This window comes from Meriones unguiculatus, chromosome 8 (assembly GCF_030254825.1).
Source record: "Meriones unguiculatus strain TT.TT164.6M chromosome 8, Bangor_MerUng_6.1, whole genome shotgun sequence".
NCBI classification, from domain to species: domain Eukaryota; kingdom Metazoa; phylum Chordata; class Mammalia; order Rodentia; family Muridae; genus Meriones; species Meriones unguiculatus.
Genome location: NC_083356.1, coordinates 118,629,075 through 118,640,656, shown reverse-complemented (window position 1 = coordinate 118,640,656; position 11,582 = coordinate 118,629,075). Strand labels below are relative to the sequence as shown.

The 11,582-nt window shown below is 42.7% G+C and overlaps 1 protein-coding gene across 1 annotated transcript; it reads right to left on the bottom strand.

Moving 5' to 3' along the window:
- Positions 1 to 7,940: 7,940 nt before the first annotated feature.
- Atp5mc3 (ATP synthase membrane subunit c locus 3) lies at positions 7,941 to 10,679 on the bottom strand. Its single transcript, XM_021650431.2, has 5 exons — positions 10,638 to 10,679; positions 10,356 to 10,461; positions 9,272 to 9,349; positions 8,682 to 8,875; positions 7,941 to 8,201 (listed from the first exon to the last, which is right to left on the bottom strand). Exons 2-5 carry the CDS (start codon positions 10,392 to 10,394, stop codon positions 8,087 to 8,089), a joined length of 426 nt encoding a protein of 141 aa, XP_021506106.1. The 5' UTR covers positions 10,395 to 10,461; positions 10,638 to 10,679; the 3' UTR covers positions 7,941 to 8,086.
- Between the last annotated feature and the right edge of the window lie 903 nt (positions 10,680 to 11,582).

The following is an 11,582-nucleotide window of genomic DNA, read 5'->3' as shown; positions in this document are numbered from 1 at the left end:
ACTAAATTGATGTGCTCATTATGTCTAAGAATTTGATAGATTTATAATTTCTCATATAGAAATAACATTATTTTTAAAGGCTTTACAAATGCTAATAACATGACAATATTGTTTCCTCTATCAAACACCTAAGACCTACACTAAAACATATTTACCAAAATATAGAACTTTCAGTAGAGTTTTTTCTCAAGTGTTATTTCCTGTTTTTTAAAATGATCATTTCTTATAATTAACTTCAATGAGATGTATTTATAACCAAATTTAGCCACTCAACAACTTGACTACAAATTTTGGAAGTACTTTTGGGTGTGTAGGCCAGAGGTTGGTGTCAAGGGTTTTTTGTTTTTGTTTTTTGTTTTTGTCACTCTCCAGCTTACTGTTACAGGGAGAGACAGGATATCTCCCTGGACTTGGGAGTTTATGGGTATAGCTAGATTGGGTAACTAGCAAGCCCTGAGACCCTTCCTGTCTATGTCTCCACTTCCTCTGCAGTGGACTTACAGGCAGGTAACCATGCCAGGCTTTTTCTGTAGCTACGAGGGTCCTTTGCTGGTGAGTTGTTTGTTGTTGTTGTTTGTTTGTCTTTTGTCCATTTTACACTTGCTGGAGTTATCTAGGAAGACAGAATGTCAGTTAAGGCATTGCCTCTATCAGATTGGCCTAAGGACATTTTTTGATAAAGATTGATGTGGTAGACGGTCTATCTCGCTGTGATTCTATCACTCCTAGAAAGGGGGTCTGGGTTATATCAAAAAGCAAGCTGAAGAAGTTGTGAAGAGCAAGCCAATAAACAGCATCCCTCCATTGTCTCTGCTTCCATTCCTGTATCCAGGTTCCTGCTCTAACTCCCCTGGATCCTCCCCACATTCCCACCTACTCAACTTCTTTTTTCTCTTTAAACAAACAATACCCCCCCCCCAAAAAAAACCCAAAAGTGGAAACCTAAATATACAAATAAAAGACAAAGCAGATTAAAAAAAAAAAAAACCCAAACAAAGCTATGAGACAAATAGTGTCTGAAAACACCACTGAGGGAGCTGGGGAGATGGTTCAGAGGTTAAGAGAACTGGCTGCTCTTCCAGAGGTCTTGAGTTCAATTCCCAGCAACCACATGGTGGCTCATGACCATCTGTAATGAGATCTCATGCTGTTCTCTTCTGGTACGCAGGTGTACATGCAGACAGAACATTGTACACATAATAAATAAAACTTAAAAAAAGAAAAAGAAAACACTGTTGAGTTAGTTTGTGTTGGCCTGGGCATGGGCCTAACTTAAGTGTGGTTAATACACCGAGTATATTTATGATGAACCACAAAGGTAAGCTGAAATAAACCTTTCCTCTCCAAGTTGCATTTTGGTCATATTTTTATCACAGCAATGTAAACCAGACTAGGACATTTCCTCATGCTTACAAAGCAGGCATTTCGTTCACGTTGGGCTATCTACATAACCCAAACCCACAAATTTTGATCATTTACCAAATCTATGTCATGTCTTAAGATTTTAACTGCTAAGTTTCTTGGTTCTTGAGATGGTTCTTGAATCTTTCTGAGGCCACAGGCTGTAGAGCTGTTACAATTTGTCTCTCTCGTGCTTTTCACTTGCTCCTCACCCTATTCACTTTACAGGGTATTCTGTTAACTCATGTGTCAGCTCATTTTCTGTCTGCAGCTCCCTTGACTTTTTTATTTCTTTTAAGATTAGTTAATTAATTAACATTTAATGTGCATTGGTGTTTTATCTGTATGTCTGTGTGAGGGTATTGCATGCCCTGGAACTGGAGTTACAGACAGCTGTGAGCTGCCATGCAGGTGCTGGGAATTGAATTCAGGTCTTCTGGAAGAGCTGCTCCTGCTCTTAACCGCTGAGTTTTGCCATTTATTTTGCTAGTGATCATCTTCTCTGCTCTTCCTATCAATTAACAAGTTTTGCAACAATGTTGCAATTTATAAAACTAGGGTAATTCAGTTTGCTACAAATTTGTTACCACCTTCTGTTGTTACCTACCTGCAGTAGATTCTGCTGTTTGAATTTTTTTCTTTTCATTTTCTTTCCTTTCCCTTCCTTCCTTCCTTTCTTCCTTCCTTCCTTGCTTTTCTTTCTTCCTTTCCTTCCTTCCTTCCTTGCTTTTCTTTCTTTCTTTCCTTGCTTTTCTTTCTTCCCTTCCTCCCTTCCTTCCTCTCTTCCTCCCTTCCTCCCTTCCTCCCTCCTTCCTCTCCCCTTTCTTTCTTTCTGGCGGTCCGGGATTAGAGAAGGCTGACCTCAAGCTCATGGAAATCCACCTGCTTTTGCCTCCCCAAACGCTGGGATTACAGGCGTGTGCCACCTGCTGGCTTGTTTTAAAATTTTTATGCCAGGTGTAGTGGCAAGCAGATCTCTTGCGTTTGAGGCTAGCCAAGTTTCAGGTCTGATAGGGTTACATACTAACACCCTCCCAAGTCTTAAAAAGAAAAAATATGGTAGCCAGGTACGGTGGCCCACGATTGTAATCCCAGCACTTGGGGAGTCAGGGGCTGGTGTATCTGAGTTCAAGGCTAGCATGTCTACAAAGTGAGCTCCAGGACAGCCAGGGCTACAGAGAGAATTATGTGATACATACACACAATTTACACATTAAATACATATATGTGTGTGTGCGCGCGTGTGTTTTATGCATGTGAATACAGTGCCCATAGAGACCTCCATTTCTAGAGGTGGAGTTAGAAGCAGTTGTGAGCAGCCTCATGCAGGTACTGGGAATTGAATTTAGGTCTTCTGAATGAACACCCCCACCCCATGCACACACGCGCACACCACCCTGTGAAACAATATGCTTTCAATGTTTTTCAATTAAAAAAAAACAACCCTTTATCCAAATCAGTGGTTCTCAACCTTTTTAATGCTGTAACCCTTTAATACATGTTGTGGTGATGCCAAACATGAAAATATTTTTGTTGCTACTTCATAACAGTAATTTTCTTCTGTTATGGGTCATAATGTAACTATCTGATATGCAGATCTGATATGTGATCCCTATGAACAGGTTGTTTAGCCCCCAAAGCGGTTGTGATGCCCATTTAAGAACCAGTGATCTAAACTATGAAAAAGTGTTCAGCTAGTGTTCCAATTATTTTATTATTGAACGAGTTCTGTAATAAAAATCTGAGAAATTTCAATTCTACTACACCTTTCCTGTATTTAAAACAAACAAATCTTGCCAGACGATTTGATCCCAGCATTTGATCCCAGCACTTGTAGGCGGAGACAAACAGGCAGATCTCGTGAGTTTGAGGCCAGCATGGTCTACAAAATACAGAGAACTCCTATCTCAAAAAATGAAAACCAAAAATAAAAAAATCTTTATTTGATTAAAAACTGTATATTTTTTTAAATAGACAAGGTTTCATTGTATAATCCTGGTTGACCTGGTATTCCTAGAGATCTACATGCCTCTGCCTCCCAAGTGCTGAAATTATAAGTGTGTGCCGCTCAGCCTAGCCCTCCATACTTAGTTTTCTGTAGAACAATATAGTTTACACATTAAATAATATATTTTCACATTTTCTTTGGACAAATCAATATTGGCTTCGAATCCAAGTCACAATGAGCTAACCCTTCTAAAGAATCTTTACAGGCAATGCTGTTTGGGAGCAGTATGACTCAAAAGAAGCTTGGCTGAACAAATACCAAGGAAGATGTTATAAAATATAACTCCTAAAACTATTGCAAATGAGAGTCAACATCCTTTTCTCAAATGATGTGCTTCGCTCTACCCTCTCTAGTCTATTTTAACAATTCTATCCCAACAGATAAATCTCAATTAGCCAGGACAATGAAGACATCAAAAGTGCAAGCGGATTTTTTACTATCCTTATTTCTAATAGTCATTCATTGCACCAGTTCCCTCAAGAGCCACATGTGGAATCGCTTGTTAGCTGAGCAATACATTCTTAATGGAGCCACTTCTCAGATGCTTTCTCTCAACTTTTATTTGGTGATTAGGCACATTGTATCAGTCCTCTCTACAGGACCAAGTCCACCTGTAAGATTCTATTTCATATTCAAAATTATACAAAAATCAAAATTCTTACTTAGCCAAATCAATTTCTCCTTGGAATCCCTAATACAACCACGTGCTCTGAAATTAAGAAAGGTATGAATCTGGATCCTAGCACTACCAAACAATGTCTCTACAATTTGGGAAGTGAGTTGAGTTGATTTTTCCTAATTCTGCAGGCTCGTTTTGAGTGTTGGCAGTCCATACATGAAGCCTGTCTCATCAGGAATAGCACTCGGGAAACAGGGAATGGAGACACTTGCCTTTCCTGATTGGCCCTAGAGATCTAGGTAAGCCTCAATACTTCTTTTGGAGCCTGGTATGTCAGAAGAGGGCTTCAGAGCCCCTGGAACTGGACTTATGAGTTATGAGCCGCCATGTAGGGGTTGGAAATAGAACCCCTGTCCTCTGCAGCAGTGATACATGCCCTTAACCACAGAGCCATCTCTCCAGTTCTTTGAAGATTCTTTAAAACTATCATGGCCACAATCCCAGACTAAGCCCTCTGTTTCCTTAGAGATTGAAACATTCCACCCTGCAGGGAAGCACGAAGGCAAACAACTCAAAACCTGCAGTGCGTTCCACATCCCCAGTTCTGTGAGCTGTCATGCATGATAGGATGGGCTTTGGTGATGTAGCTGTCTTTCAGTCATTTCTGCTACTGTAAGTAATCCCTCACACATATTCTTGTAAGTAATCCCAAAAACCTCATTGGTTTACAAGTTGGACTTAGGTTATAGCCATACCTTGGTCTGTCACGGGCCCCCTATCTGGAGTGTAGGTAGATGTGTGCACATCTCCCCAGGAAAAAGTCTTGTCATACAACATCCTCAACTTACCACTAGCAGATCTGTTATCGTAACCACTGGTACTGCTGACCAAGCCATCACACTGGTCTGTTTTTGTTTTTAAGACAGGGTTTCCTGGCTATCCTGGAACTTGCTCTGTAAACAGGCTGGCCTGAACTCAGAGCTCCGACTGCCTCTGCCTCCCAAGTTCTGGGACTAAAGGTTGACACTATTGCTCAGCCTTGGTCTCTTTTTAACTCTAACTTACACTATTTCCAGTCCTTTTCTGTTTCATCTTCCCTGAGCTATCCACTAGGCAACAGACTTTCCTCTTCTGTACTGTCCTCATTATTATTCAAGGATTAGACTAAGGTGCAGTGTTTTTCAAGTGATCTCTTCACTGGAAAATGACTCCTACCCTTCCATACAGCTCACCTCTTACGTCACTTATATGAAATTCACCTGTTTCAATCAACTACAGAGTTTATGACTAGATAACAGCTTTTCCATTAGTTCAAAGTTCATTTCATACGCAAACTAGTACTGAGTCAATTACCAAAATATTAAAAAATACCATATTTCAAGACAATGGTGTACTCAGCAGCGGAGTGCCTAATAGACACAGGGCCAGGTTTGGTTCCCAGTCCTGAAAATCACCCACCCCTTCTCTATTAAACACAATACCAAATAAAAGGCAATTAAAAACCTGCAGTGCACCATTCTGAGTAAATGAGTTGAACTGGCATTCTAGTGCTCTGAGGCTCTCCTGACTGCGGGGAGTTTTAAAAATAAGCCTGGTGTTCTCAACAGAGAAAACGCTTCATTTCTTGTTTGGTTGGTATGAAAGTTACATCTCTATTAGTCCCATTCAGATACTAAGTTATTAAGAAGTCTTTCACATCAGTATTTGTTTCAGCTCACAAAGGGAGCTGGCACTTGTAACCCAAGTGGTGCAGAGTTAATGTAGCTTCGTGTTGGGACTTGTAGCACATGCAAAGGTTCAAGCCCCAGCACCACAGAAGGGAAGCACAGGGCACACACCTGTGAGCCCATCATTGGGAAGCAGAGGCAGCACTGGCTTCCTTTGTCTTAAACAGCAAAATGCTACACAGTAACTATTTCTCCAGACACAGAATTTGATGTATTTTTCCCATCTAGGTAAAGAGCCAGTAGTATAAGTCAGTTTCTAACTTTTGCTCAGTGAACTGAAGCCTGTGCACCTATTGCAGAGATTTATTTTATGCTTGTGTCCCCCTCACAATCGCCCCCTTCCCAGAGGCAGCTCTTCCCCCTCCAGTGTTTGACTCTTCTTTGATTATCAACCAGCACCACGAATAAGTCTTTACCAAGGCTGACTTTATTTAAAATGAACTTGGAACAGATTAGTTCATCTAAATTTTCTCTATGATTTAAAAAAAATGTTAGGACTTTACTGTGTGCTTTGCTACGTAGTACAGGAACTTATTGTTTGCTACATCAAGCACTTCCGTGTACAGTTTGATGACTTGGCACCTTACATTGTTCAACCATTTGATGCCAGAACATTTTCAATTACCCAAAATGAAACTCCACAGCCAATAGGCAGCTCCCCAAGTCTCCTTGTTCCTAGAGTTCCCAGTAACTTTGTTTCTGGAGACGGGTTTCTCTGTGTAGCCTTGACTGTCTTGGACTCGATTTGTGGACCAGGCTAGCCACAGAAATCCGCCTTCCAGAGTGTTGGGATTACAGGAGTGTGCCACAGCTCCCAATAACTTCTACGTGGTTTAGTTTCTACAGACTTACCTATTTATAAAAACAGATACACACACTTGTGGTTTGTGTCTGGCTCCCCTCAGTGCTTACCATGCGCCTCAACCTCCCAACCGGAGTGATTGCCACCATTAGCTACAGAGTTGCTTTCGTTCCTTTCAGAGGTTGAAACTGTTCTTCCAGGAATTTTGTATCTGATAGGCCAGGTGAACAGTTAAAAACAATCACAGCTTCTGCTCTTTTGTTTTTTAATAAGGCAAACTATGTCTAAGTAGTGATTTTCCAACGCTATGGTACAAAACTACCTGGGAAACCTGTTTTAGAATACAAATCGTTAAGTCTCAGGGTGAAGATTCTTATTATAGGCCAAGAGCAAGCGATTAATTTAAGCAAGCACCTAGGTAATACAAACAGAAAAGCTTCCCACTATGCTTTAAGAAAAATTCAGGCGCTTTTTCTCAGCTGAAACCAATTTAAAAAATATAAAATTCTGAAACTTATCTTTAGAATTTTGTTTAGTTAGCATATAAAGTAATGGGTTTAATTACAGAATTTCATACATTTGTACCATTCTAGTTTGTCCTTTTCATTCTCCCACATTCTACTATCTTCTATCCTAAACCAGAAACTTGGGTGTCAAGCTGATGGTAGTTTATCTGCTAAGGCAGGAACAAAGAACAGTCTTTCTTTGGTGGTACCACTTCCTTTAAGTAGAAAAGTCTGAGCAAGGAGCAACATGCAGTCCTGGGGACAAGCACTTGCTTGTCCATCATTCCCAAGACTTCCACTACAAATGGCAGCAGCAGGGTTTCAGGAGAATTACATAAATGTAGCCAATTAACTTCACTTTCAGCAACTGCTTTATAAGAGGCTGGCTCAAATTAGAAGCTGGCTGCCAGGCTGAGTGGGTCCTACCTCAGAAGATTGCTGGTTACTTACTGCAGACACAGATCTGCTTAGTGTGAGGCTATGGAGAAACAAAAAGCCCATTCCCTCCTGGTTACTGCTTCCAAGTCCCAGGAAGGTGACATTCTTTTTTACAGCCAGCAATGTAAGGGCAGCCACATCCAAGTGGAAGGTGATTATGTTTCTGTGTTCTAATTCATGATAATCTTTAAAAACACAAAACTATTTTTGCATTAATCATGTTGCAAAGCAGCTCACAGGATTAAAATATTTCTCCTTTACATTAAGAAACAAAAGTCTCCCAAATTATAATCTACGGAACACTACGTAGAGAATTCCCATAAAAAATAACATGCGGTGCTTTTTCAAAACCAGGGTAACTGCTAGACTTTTCTTTGCCTCAATGCATCATCTTCTTTATGATGATCCAAATTTACATAAGTACAAAGCACAGCAAAAATTAAAGTTTTCATCTTTAATGAAATGACTTTGGAAATAACGTACATTTCCATGACACCAGTGCTACAGTTTTTGGAGTCACAGCAAGAGACACAGAATTACATCCATAATTACTATGAATGCCAACATTTCAGGCAGTAATTTCTGTTACATGGCAAACAAGATCAAGAAAGCAACCATCAAACAAAAGAGACCCATAGCTTCAGACAAGGCAAATCCCAGGATAGCATATGAGAACAGCTGCTGCTTCAGTGAAGGGTTTCTACGAGAGACAACACAGGTGACAGTTACTTCAAATAATCATGCCAACACATTTGGTACATGGTAAAGAATCAGATAACTAGCGTGCCAACCTTTTCAACCTCAAAGCTCCCATGGAGGCGCTATCCCTCCCACACCAGTTTGCTTTCGTCTCTCAAATTCTTTTTTACTCCTAATCATGTGACATAAAGGCAGTGAGCTACCTCTGCAAACAAATATGAATGCTTAGTCTACACCCATTTTCAGGGATTCTGATCTGCTTGCCCTTCTCTCCTGATTGGTTGGGTTACAGGCTCGTGCCCTAGGCCCTGTCCCTGTCTTTATCTCTTTGAGTAAGTGAATAACCCACACAGCTCACAACATATAATGCGAGACTTGTTGCAGGCACTTCATTCAAAGGAGCTACTATCACTCCACTGCTTCCCTACTCCATCACAGCTCCCATTGTTTCTTTAACTTACTCTGGGACAGAAGCGATTACCTGGCATAACCAATGATAAGACTGCCAAAGACTGTTCCAATACCAGCACCAGACCCAGCAACTCCTACTGTTGCAGCACCCGCACCAATGAACTTGGCAGCAGTATCAATGTCTCTGCTGATTACACTGGTCTGAAACTCCCTTCGGATCAGCTGACACACACCATTCTGGGCTCCATTAAATACTGTAGAGCCCTGGAAACAGAAAATAAGGCAAAAGGTCAATTCAATAATCACATCAATTTTAACTACTGTAAGTGCCAAAATGGTAACCTCTTCATACTGTCTATACTGTTGCTCAGTATGAGTAACTATATGGCACGATGAAAGAGAAAATCAGGAGCTTGGAGTGATTCTTATCTCGTGTACGACAGTCAGCAATACAATAATGCGCTTTTCAACAAAGCAGGCTCTTTTTGATAACCACGACTATTTTAATCTTAAATACAAATAATTCAAAACTCTGGGCGTAAATATGAGCACTGACTAAAACATTTGCTAAGTGCAGGAAGCTGCGTTGACCATCCCTTCACTATATCAGAACTATGAGTTATTTGGCAGTATTTCCTAATTGCTATTATTACTACTTACCTCTCCAGTCCTAGTCTCTGGTCGAGATAACACTGATGCAGAAATTGGTCTATATGCAAGTCTGGATCCAGCTCGGATCTATTAATGAAAGGAAAGTAAAAACTTCACGTATTAAGAATACAGACTACAGTCGTCAGTGACCTTTCTTGTAACTATAAATTCTAAAGGAGAACACAGAAGAGAATGAGCAGAGATTCATTTATCTGTGCATTTAGCTTGGCTGTTTGGTCATTCTGAATACACGAAGCCAAGCTAACAACACTTCATGCTAATGAATTGTAAAACGTGCTACCTAATCTATTTGTAAACTAAAATCCTAAGAATACTTAGTTACAAAGTGACTGAGTTGCTGTGGAAGTTTCAATAATTGTAGCAAGTTAACGTGGGCCGACAAGAATGTTAGGAGTGTCAGTATAAATGCTGTCATTTACAACAGCCCAGCAGTCAAGAGGGTTCCCGCTTTTTCCAAGGTATTCCTAAGTTTCCATTAATTGCAAGTTTACTACAGTCTAAGCAGTTCTATGGCAGCTTAAGTGAAACGCTCTCACGATAAGGACATCTTGTAGCCTGGCTTCTCTGCCCTTGAGTGTCCACGACAGTAAGGTCACGGAAGATCCCCTCAGAACCAGGACCTGATTCTTTAGGACAAATCCTTTAGACCCAGACTTCACTTAAGGCCTCCAAAAAGCAAGCTTCAGGGCTCCCCTACCACCTTCCTCCGCCCACACAAGGAAGCAAAGTCCCTCCCTCTGCAGCGGCGAGTTTGACCTACAGACAAGCACGGGAAGCGCGGCTGCGGAGGCAACTAGGCCTCAGGGGCACCCTCCTAACCTCCCTGCACCCCGACCTACGCGTCCACCCCAACTCCACAGGGACCGAGAAGTGGGGGAGGGGCGCGCTCAAGGAGCAAGCAAGGAGGCTGTGACCTCCGCCGAGTGGGCCTGACAGGCCTCGGGAGACGCATGGCGGGGGAGCTGTCTGCGGGCCGCAGGGTTGGGAGGGAGAGAGGGGAGGACATCGGGGCAAGGGTGAAGGAGAGCCAGTCCCTCGGCATGGACTCTGGGCCGAGGCCCAGGTTACGCACCAGAGCGGGGGTGCGGGCGAGCTTGGCGCAGGCGAACATCTTTCCTCCTGGCGGCGTGGCGTGGATTTAGGTGACAGGCGACGTGGGCTCCTCTCCCGCTTCCTCTCTGCGGAGCGGAAAGAGGCTTAAGGTCAAGCGTCCCCCCTGGGGCCTGCCCTTCCCACCCTGGCCCCGAGGGCCCCCGCGCAGGCCGCCGGCGTGGCCGCGTGCCCGGGAAGCACAAGCCCGCCCGGTGGATGGGGCTCGGCGGCCCGCTCCGCCCCGGCCCTTACCTCCGCTTACCTTCCGAGGCGGCGTCGGCGGCAGCGGCGGCAGAGGTCGAAGCAGTGGGGCTGGGCGCGCAGGCGCGGTGCGGCTCTTATCCCCGCCGCAGCACCCGGATGGAGAAGGCGGGGGGAAGACGCTCAAGGTCACTTTGTAACAACTTTATTGGTAACCAGCAGAGGAAGACAGGGACAGGCACTCGGGAACAGGCTGGAAGGGCGGTGAGATGGAAAGGGGCACGCTGCAGACTACCGCTGGTGGTGTTAGTGTCATTAACGCCGAAGATAATTGTTCATTTTTGTCGCTATTGCGGGCTGAGCCTCTCAGGAGTTCTTACCACCGAGCTACAAGCCAATCCTCTTTTCACTTTTATTTCAGACAGGGGGAGCAGCTCAGGCTGGCCTTCAGCTCAGTGTGTGGCCGAGTGGGGCCTTGAACCTGTGATGGTCCTGTTTCAAGCCTTCCAGGTAGCTAGGATTACCACCAGGTCCAGCAGGATTAACCTAAAAAAGGGTTTTTAACGACGGCTAATTTTTTCTTTAGAAAGCAGGACAGACAAGAAATATTGGCATAAACAAAGGAGCGTTCAGGAACTTTGGAACTTTGTAGATCAGGCTGGCCTCCAGCGCGGAAATCCTCATGCCCCTCGCGTCCAAGAACTGGGATTAAAGGCATGTGCTGCTGTGATTGGCTTTATTCCACCATTATAGTTAGAGGAATCAAGAGATAATAATGTATCATAATTTTGGACTAAAAAGTCACTGAATATTTTTTCAAAATCTTTTCAGCACCTATTTTTGGTAACTTCGAATAAACCATATGAATGCAGAAATGTCTCCGGTAAATGGCTGTTGTTGAACTTCTGGTCTTGTTAATAGATTTTTAAAAATATGTTTTGAGATAAAAGAATTACACAAATTCACCTCTGTTTTAGAGTTTTATTGCTGTGAAGAGACATCACGA